The sequence below is a fragment of the Trichechus manatus genome, unplaced genomic scaffold (assembly GCF_000243295.1).
Source record: "Trichechus manatus latirostris isolate Lorelei unplaced genomic scaffold, TriManLat1.0 scaffold00034, whole genome shotgun sequence".
Lineage (NCBI taxonomy): Eukaryota > Metazoa > Chordata > Mammalia > Sirenia > Trichechidae > Trichechus > Trichechus manatus.
The window spans coordinates 9241492-9251457 of record NW_004443970.1 but is presented as its reverse complement, the minus strand read 5'-3'; the positions used below and the strand labels follow the sequence as shown (position 1 = coordinate 9251457).

The following is a 9966-nucleotide window of genomic DNA, read 5'->3' as shown; positions in this document are numbered from 1 at the left end:
ACTGCATCACCTGCTCCTTTCTGCACTCACCACCTCCCCCACCCCCACCCGCACTGCCCTAGTGAGGCCACTCATTCTCATTATTGCTAGGTGGGATGGTTCCTCACTAGGCGTAGGCAGAAACAGGCTTCGCTGATCCCTCCCTGGCTTTAAGTGGTAGGAGGGTCTCATTACTGCTCCTCATGCTGTTTGCATTGACTTACCTCCATGTATGGAAGAATGTTCCAGATCCCTACTCTATCTTCCATGACACTACCCCAGTGGGGAGGATGAGGGTTGTGGTGCCTCATTATAGACACACAGTTGTAGAAGTCTGGGCTCGCCACTCAGCCCTTGCTAGTGTGAGCAAGGGTGAGGCCACAGTTTTTCTCCATTTTTGGTTAGAGTATAGCGCCAATTTTTTAAAAGTGTCCCATTTTGCTAGGCTGTCTTTTGTCTGGAGAAAACAGGCTTTTTAATTTTTTTTTTTTTTTTTTTTTGGTTTGCACCCATTGGTGTCTCTGGGTTGCTGGCTTCTTCTGCTCCAAGTCTGGGATATACAAGGCAAAAAGAAAATCCAAAGAATATCACCAGGCCATTCCTTGTGTTCCAAGGTCTCTAGCAAATCTGCCTTTTTCTCCCCACCTTTCCAAGTTCTCGTGTGTTTGATTTATACATGCCTAGGGTTTTTAGTTGTATATATTGGAAGGAATAAAGACTATGTCTATTCCACCTTCCTGGAAGTGGAACTCCCTGCCTCTTCTTTTATATGCAAATTCAATGTATTGTTTTCTACTGTAGATAAATGTATAAGATAATTTAGTTTGCTTTGTAATTGAAAATAATAAGTAGAGGGTTGGAAAATAATCTTCAAACTCATGGAAGTCTGTCTGGTATCATCCTAAACTGCATCCCTTGCTCAGCTCTGAGGCTAGATTCTTTCCTTCTGAAGAAACAATTGACTAAAATAAAACTTCTAAAAGGAAAGGAAAAAGGCTTTATTGTAACCATCATTTGAGATGATTTTGGTTGCAGGTAACATAATATCTAAAGAAAAGTGGCTTTAACAATAAGGACATTATTATCTCATATAACAAGAAGTCCAGGGTTAACTTGATATCATCAAGAGCATAGGTTCTTTCATCTTTCGGCTCCTTCATCCTTCACAAGTTGGCTCTCATCTGTAGGCCTGGGCATTTATGGTTGCAAGGTAGCTGCCCCAGCTCCACACATCATACCCTCACAAAATTAAAGACAGGAAGGACTGTTCCTCTCTTTATTATTATTATTAGGAAGGAACTTTCACCAGAGTCCCCAGCCCGCTTCACCTTGGTTGTGTTTGGACCCTATGTTCAGATCACCCTAGTTTTAGGGAAGGTTGGAGAAGTGAAAATTTGGCATTTTCAGCTTCTACTAAGGGAGCTAGGATTTGCCAGCAGGGAGACTTGAACAGGGAATGACTTCTGGGTAATCAAATAACATGCTGTCCCATAACCCTTAACTGTTCTCATTTGTCCAATAAATAGGTGCCTAAGACCTCCTAAGAGTCCTGGTGGCACAGTGGTTAAAAGCTCAGCTGCTAACCAAAAGGTTAGCAGTTCAAATCCACCAGCAGCTCCTTGGAAACTCTATGGGGCAGTTCTACTCTGTCCGATAGGGTCGCTATGAGTCCTATGCAATGGCACGACAGCAAAGAGTAAGACCTCCTATGTTCTAGGAGCTGAGGATTCAGCACAAGCAAGTCTGACTGCACTCATGAAATGTAGAGAACAGCAGTGGGAGACAGCTTTTTGGGTTTGTAACACTAAATCAAGAAATACAGCATATGCCAAATTTTTTTAATGACAATCCCTCCCCTACCACCGAGGTACCTCTCTCCTTACTCTTAACGCCATGGATTAGTTTTGCCCTTTTTGGCCTTTTTTAAAATGGAGATATAATTCACATACCATACAATTACCCTTTTAAAGTGAACATCCAGTGGTGTTTTGTTATATTCAGAAACTTGTTCGACCATCACCACTATCCTTTTTTTTTTTAACTTTATATATGTTACTGTACAGTCTACACTTTTTCTCATTTGGCTTTGTTGGCTCTGCATTTTATTTGCGAGATTCATCCATGTCTTTGCATGTCACTTTAACTCGATTATTCTATTTGCTGGATAGGATCAATACCACCTTAGACTTGGACAGGAGGGCCTTTGCTCTGGTCAGCCTCCAGCCAGGCAAGGAGTTTATGCAGCCAAGGAGTCACACCCACCTGTAACCACTGCCCCTTCCCCTTACACAGCACAGAACCCACTGTAAGGGGTTTCTTCCCTTAGTCTGTTTTCCCTAAGGCAGACACCACCACCACTGTTCCAAGGAGAGGGAAGAGGAAACAGTTGCAAAGGCCTTCCGACAGGAGCATGTTTAGTGTGTTTGAGGAGCAGCAAAGAGGCGAGTGTAACTGGAGCGGATGAAGTGAGAGAAGAGGGGTAGGAGATAAAGGCAGAAAGGTCCACGAGAAGGGGCAGATTATAAGCCACTATAAAGACTTTGACTTGGACTTGGATGACATGAGAGACACTGAGAGCTTTGAGCAGAGGAGGGGCATGATCTGACTTAGGCTTTAAAATAATCACTTTGGCTTCTTGCGATTAGACTCCAGGTTTGCAAGGACAGAAGCAGATAGGCCAATGAGCAGGCCACTGCAGCGGCCCTGGTAAGAAATGGTGATGGCACAAACCAGATGATCTGGCAGAGAAGGTGGTGAGAAGTGGTTGGATTTCGGATACATTTTGAAGGTATAAAGGATTTGCTGATGGTCAGATGTGGGCTATGAAAGAAAAAGAGAAGTCAAGGATTACACCTAGGATTTGGCTGGAGCCAAATTTATGATACTATGATGGCTCCCCCACAGGGCCATGATAAAGAATAAAGAGGACGCCATGATAAGTAGGAGCCCTGGTGGCGCAGTGGTTAAGAGCTCAGCGGCTAACCAAAAAGTTGGCAGTTCAAATCCACCAGCTGCTCCTTGGAAACCTTGTGGGGCAGTTCTACTCTGTCCTATAGGGGTCACTGTGAGCTTGTAAACATAAGCACATGTAGGAATGTCAATGGAACTGTAAATGTTGAAACGACAGACGATGGCACTGATTGGTACTAAGAGGGTGTAGGGGCAGGAAGAAAGGGGATGGTTCCATCTCGCGCAGTTGTCACAGCTCTTTTTATTGTCAGCGGCTGCTGGTGGTGACGCTACCTTTTGGACTTACAGCCCAAGCAAATGTTTAATCCAAAGATTCGTCTTATCTCCCGGCTATACTTTTATGAAAGGGAGCTTACAGGTACTGAGGGTGGAGTACAAGATACTATTTTGAAAATAGGCACGAACTCAGCACATTACGCGGGCCCAAAAAGCGGTCTGCAAGCCCCACCGCTACCGGAGAGCCCATTTTAGGAAGGTATCCCCACTCTGGCGCCTGCGGCTCCTCCTGGGCGCGCGGGGGCGCTGTGGGTCGAGTCGGCGCTCTTTCTCAGCCTCTTTGGTTCAGACTGAGGCTTTCGGGACGGCGGTGGGAAGATGGCGCCCCTTAGGAAGCCGGGTGAAGCCGTGGAGGCAGAAGGCAGCGCAGGGCGCCGGGGGAGCTTGGGAGTGGAGGTGATGCTTTCCCCAGATCCCGCCGCCCCCGCTCCGCTGTGCCCACACGGTGGGTCCGAGTCTGGCCTCCGCCCGGTTGTTGTGTACCAGAGGAGTGGGCGGAGTTGGCCAGGAGTTGCCGGGGGTTTCAGGACTCCGAGATTTGTCTCTCTCCCTCTCCCCCACCTTGTGTGATGACTGGAAAACGCCCCTTCCTCGGGACGTTTAATTTTCAGCATTCTTGAGAAACCATCATAGAAAGTCCCCACTGTTGTGGTTTGGTTTCAGGGTTGTTGCAACTCTTTTTGGGGGGGTTGAGGGAGGACTGGAGCGGGGGAGGCGGACTGTAGGCAAAGGGGATGTATGGGACTAAATAAGCCTCGTTGCCAACTATTATGGGACTTCATTTGTTGTTGTGTTGTCTTTCAATAAAATAGTTAGGGAGAATGAAAGAATGAGTTCTTACCTGGAAACCAGACCCAGTTTTTCTCTAACCTTCGGGGAGAATGTGTTTTCCATTCTAAAAGCTTGAGTTTTCACTGAAAGGATAAAGGAGCGCGGGAGATGGCAAAGTGCTCAGTTTTGTGGACTCCCTCTTTGTTTTAATTTCAGGAGTCAGGCCTGTAACATCCACCACGTATGCAGCAGCTATACTGACTATAGCATTTTCTTTCTAGAGAGACCAATTTTCAAAGCTTAATATTTGTTTCTAGTAAGTAGGCAATGTCTGAATGTTGTGGCTGAGAAAAAAATTAAACAGTGGTGGCTATAATTATGACAAAACGTGTATAAAACCAAAACGAACTCTATTTAAGGATGGTGAAAACTAGGAACTTGATGTAGATAACTATTGTTTGACTTTTTTTTTTTTTTTTTTCTATTTCGGGCTAGGACCTACTCTTCTGTTTGTTAAGGTGAACCAAGGGAGAGAAGAAACAAGGAGATTTTATGCCTGCTCAGCCTGTAGAGACAGGAAAGACTGTAATTTTTTTCAATGGGAAGATGAAAAGGTATATCAACTTTTTGGATATAAATTTTTATTTTTGATGTATGTGATAATTGTATTGAGAATGTCCAAACCAATAAAAATGTTTGCAGTTTGAATATTACATGAGATAAATTGGCAAGAGAGATGGAGATGACAGTATTTTTTTGGTGTGAGAAATTGGAGTTTATATCTGAACTTAGCCACTCTGTGGGAGAAAGACCAGGCGATCTGCTTCCAAAAAGATCACAGCCAAAAAAACCCTATGGAACAATTCTACTTTGTTACATGGGGTCACTGTGTCGAAAATGACTCCACGGCACCTAACAACAACAACAACTTGGATTATTGGTGTCTTGAACTACTGTCTCAAAAAAACTTAGTTTCTCTTAAGACTCCAAGGTGTTAGTTTTGGGAGGGCTTATCCTCTATTTGCAAATGCCGATTTCTCCTTAAACAGTCTAGTTCATGATCACTTCCAGGAAGTATTAGGAAAGTACTTTGTCTGAACATCTGGATTAAACATCCTTTATACAGCTACTGGTTGACCCTATGAAGGCAATTGGAGGTACAGTTATGAGCTTGGTATGTATCCTGGTTTCAGCTGCAATTACAGTTTCTGAAATGTTTTCACTAGAGAATTTTTAGCTTTGTTAGGTTTATTGGAAAAGAAACTTGTTCACGACTCTCCTGCAGATCCCTTAACATCACCATGAAAGTTAAATCCCAGTGCTTTAGCATGTTGAGTATTGCTTAAAACAGCCCTAGAATTCCCAGTTTCCTGTGCTTTGTTTTCCCCTAAAATGAATGCTTGCTTACAACATTGAGCTACTTGAATTTCTAACTCCTTGATGTCAGAATGTAACACCAGTTTTTTTAGGATGCTGGCAAGTTCGATAGTTTATTAAATGAACTTTGTACTGTTTTTCAGTTGTCAGGAGCTAGACTTGCTGCCCGAGAAGCTCATAACCAAAGATGTCAGCCTCCCCTAACTCGAATGCAGTGTGTGGAAAGGTACTGATGCGGTGTCATTTTTCTTTATTGTTGTAGCTGTAATGTTTCTTTTTTGAAATACTGAAAGAACCAAAAGATTTAAAAAAGCTCTAAGCACCTGTTTTTTAAAAATCTACATTGTTAAAATGTTTTATTGGATTATTGGACTTAAGTCATAGATTTACTTCTTTGGCAAACCTGTAGAAAGAATTCATCCCTTTAGCAGACAGTGAGTTAACTTCTACTGAAGAAGCCCCAGTCTGGGATGCATATGACAAATAGATTTTCACTCTGATCTTTTCAGGCTACCTGGGCTCTGTGTTCAGAAGGATTCTGAGACCTTATCCTTGCTTAGTGGAAAGGGAGTGCTTAGATCTATTAAAAATGTCTTTTTGGAGCTTCTTTATAGATTTTTAAAGTTCTTTGGAGGAGGCTTTTCTGAAGATAATTTGATTTTCCCTAAACTACTGTACTTAATCATAGATGTCTACTTATTGTATTGGATTTAGTCAACAAAAAGTATTGAAAAGGGAATTAATGTATACTGAGCACTACTGTGAGGTAGGCATTGTGCTGGGTGTTTTACAAGTGCTATTAATTAATCCTGCAGAGGTGGTTTACTTAGATGAGGAAATTAAGAATTGGAGAAGTTAAGTAACGTCATCAAGTTCACACTATTAGAATGACTAAGCTGTGATTCAATGTCTGATTTTAAGATGTTGTTTTTAAACATAAGATAGTAATTAATATATGAAGTGCAGTGGTTTAATTTAAGGCGGTAAAACAGAAGGCATTTGTCTTAGTTATCTAGTGCTGTTATAACAGAAATATCACAAATGGGTGGCTTTAACAAGTAGAAATTTATTTTCTCACAGTTTAGGAGACTAGAAGTCTGAATTCTAGGTGCCCGCTCTAGAAGAGTGTTTCTCTTTCGGCTCTGGAGGAAGGTCCTTGTCTCTTCAGAGCTTCTGCTTCTGAGCAATCTCCATATTGCTTGGCATCTCTCTTCTTCCATGTCTGCTTCCTCCTTTATATCTTGTATGAGATTGACTCAAGACACACCCTGTACTAATTCTGCCTCATTAGCATAACCAGACAACTCATTCCAAACGGGATTATAACCACAGACAGAAGTTAGGATTTATAACACATATTTTTGGGGGATACAATTCAACCCATAACAACATTATAGAGATATACCATAATGAGATTACTGTAATGAGATAAAATGGAATATTGAAGACGCAGAAAGTAAAATGTAGAAAATATCTCCCCAGGGTTTCTCCATTTGAACACATCACCTTACTGATTTTATAGTATTTCCTCCGGGCCTTTTTTTCTATTCTAAGGTTTACTTTACAAGGTTGTAGTCATATACATAGTTTTGTACTTTGCTGTTATCACTTACTTTTATCTGACAAGCATGTTTTTTATGTTAATACTTAAGGGTATTGAGATTTAGTTAAACTCTGTGACAAAATCTAGGTGATCTTGTTGTTTCTCTGTATCATGAATTTTTGGCCTAGAGCTAAACCACTGTTCTTGTCTTTTTATTGTGAGAGTATGTGTTTTTGATAAAGAAATGCATACTTCATATTAATTAGAACATACAAGCAGTATTCTGGCTAAAATAATGAAGTAATTAAAGAAGTCCCAAAATGTTATTTCTTGGGAGCCATTGTTAATTGTTTTTGTTAGGTGCCATCAAATTGGTTCCAACTCATAGCAACCCTGTGTACAATAGAACGAAACATTGCCCGGTCCTGTGCTATCCTCATAATCGTTACGTTTGAGCCCATTGTTGCAGCCACTGTGTCAGTCCATCTCGTCGAGGATCTTCCTTTCTTTCTCTGACCCTCTACTTTACCAAGCATGATGTCCATCTCCAGGAACTGATCCCTCATGATACCATGTCCAAAGTATGTGAGACGTGGTTCATCTGTTTTCTTGTGCTGGTCCTTAAGAGTGTGTCTTAATAAATTGATTTTCAACATCTTAAATAATCTGGTCGATAACCTTGGATTTTGCTGCCAGAAGCCTCCATCTAATCACCCATCCATCTAGTCATTTATTCATTCACCAAATATTTGTTGAAGACTCAAAAAGAACTTAAAATGGTAGTAATGGAGTTGAGAGATATACAGAGATTCTAAATGCGAAGAAGAATGTGTTAAATGCCGTCGGTATCCATAGAAGAGACTAAGCGTTCAGGGAAGTCAGAGCTAATTTGTGCCTTGGTTGAACAACACAGGCGTTGTGTAAACACATGGTCTGCGAACAGGTTTTGGAGGATGGGTAGAAGTGTAAGCTTATGAAATGGAATATTATTGCTATCACTGCATCACTTTATAATTGATGCTCCTAAAAAAAAAAAAAAAAAAAAACTAAACCCATTGCTGTCTAGTCAGTTCCATCTCATGGTGACTCCATGTGTTACAGAGTAGAACTGCTCCATGGGATTTTCTTGGCTGTAATCTTCATGGAAGCAGATTGCCAGGCCTTTCTTTTGTGGTGCTATTGGGTGGCTTTGAATCGTCAAACCTATAGGTTGGTAGTTGAGTGCAAACTGTTTACGCTACTCAGGGACCAGTTGATGTTCCCAGGCTTTATATTATGCTTAGGGCCCTGGTGGCGTAATCGTAAAGCATTTAGCTGCTAACCAAAAGGTTGGCAGTTTTGCTCTGTGTGTAGGTTGCTATGAGTCAGAGTTGACTCGACAGCAATGGGTTATGGAGTAAAAAAGTTTGAAATCTGTCATTCCTCTAAAGATTTTGGTGCCTTAAGATAAGGAAGTTTTATTAAAATTTTGGCTTTTTTAAGTTCATAGTTTTAATAAATTACCTATTCTCTTAGTGTGTCTTCAGCTTGGGACTCGTAATGAACCTAAGGGTGATGTACTATTACATGAGATCATATTTATTTATTTATTTTGAGGTCGTAATTATTTTAACTTGGATAATTCAACTTTTTATAACTCATCTATGAGTTAACTTATTAAAAAATTATTGTATTTGAAAGTAAGAAAATGCATTTAACCTTTACACCTATTTTATAAAGTAAACTTTTTTTCTGTTACTGTGGAGTTACAGTAGTTTTTCATTGTTTCATGTATTTTTTAAGTCATTAGAAAGGAGTGATGGTAGCTAGCAAGATAAATTGGCCTTTATTACCTGATTTTTACTCTGGCACTAGCAGTGCTGCACAGGATCTACAGGTTCTACAGAATAGGATTGGAAAGTCATTTTTCTAATCTTCTCATGGTTTGAACCATGTTTTATGTGTCAGACGTGTTCAGTTGACAGATTTATACTTTATGACAGATTTGCCTTGCCTTATCCTTTTTAGCTGCTTCTTATGTCCTAAAAAGTGTTATTATTCTGTTATGTAGTATGTTGGCATCCTTCTTGTGACCTATGGAGTTTTAGGGAAAATCTGTTTGAATGCTACAATCAGTATTAATTTGTGTGCATCCAGATAGGGTTTAGTTGTTATTTCATTTGGTTGTGTTTTTTCAGGGCCCATTTAAACTCAGATTTTCAAGGTCTGCTGTTGGGGAAATGCCATAAACATAATTTGTCTACTCCAGGAAAGGCAAATGGAATATCATATGCAGATCAATAAAAATGACATTTCAGAATGCTAGCCTGCAATTTGTGAATCATGCTGAGCCATGGAGCAGAATGAAGTTTTTCTCCCCCTGGGTATATGTAGTAAATAGAATAAGGAGGGAGTGCTAAGTAGTCGGTAGCTCTTTATATTCTCATATTTTCTACCAAACATTAATCTTGTGTCTGAATGTTAAATTTAAAGCAGTATTGTTGAGTGATTATTATGATTATGAATATAAAAAAATATACACAAGATCTTAGTTTATCTTTTATTAAGAAGTAATAAACTAGCAATAAAGCTTTCTGAAAGACAATTTGGAAATACTTAAAAGAAAGAGGTACTCGACAAGTCATGAAGATGCATCATACAAGTAGATGTTCACTTAGCAGTGTTCTTCCTTTCCTTCTTTTAAAAACAATTAAACTTCATGCCTTTAGATAGTCCTGTGTGGTAGACAGATTGTCACACTGGCCCCTCATTTCTTTGAAATTTCATCTCTTGCTAGGATCTTGCATCATCTCTTCGTTGTATTGTTTGCTGTATAATACCAAAAACAAACTAAACTCATTGCCGTCCAGTTGATTCTGACTCATAGCGACCCTATAAGACAGTAGAACTGCCCCATAGGGTTTCCAAGGAGCGGCTGGTGGATTCCAACTGCTGACCTTTTTTTTTTTAATTTTTTTTTATTTTGTTGTACTTCAGGTGAAGGCTTACAGAACAACTAGTTTCTCATGAAACAGTAGTACACATGTTGTTTTATGACATTGGTTAACAAC

At 40.2% G+C, this 9966-nt stretch overlaps 1 protein-coding gene across 5 annotated transcripts in view; it reads left to right on the top strand.

The window, feature by feature from the left end:
• Positions 1-3509: 3509 nt before the first annotated feature.
• The window catches only part of ZCCHC4 (zinc finger CCHC-type containing 4), a 52341-nt gene continuing 45884 nt past the window's right edge, over positions 3510-9966 (top strand). For 2 of the 5 annotated variants that reach the window (XR_002823886.1, XM_023730239.1), the window contains exons 1-3: positions 3521-3670; positions 4492-4610; positions 5517-5599. Coding sequence is in view for 4 of the 5 variants with exons in the window: in XM_023730239.1 (XP_023586007.1) it covers positions 3544-3670; positions 4492-4610; positions 5517-5599 (329 nt within the window). In the remaining variant the exon portion in view is untranslated. Of the gene's footprint in view, positions 3671-4491; positions 5171-5516; positions 5600-9966 lie in introns of all 5 variants that reach the window. The other 3 variants (XM_004375164.3, XM_023730241.1, XM_023730240.1) reach the window with 3 other exon arrangements.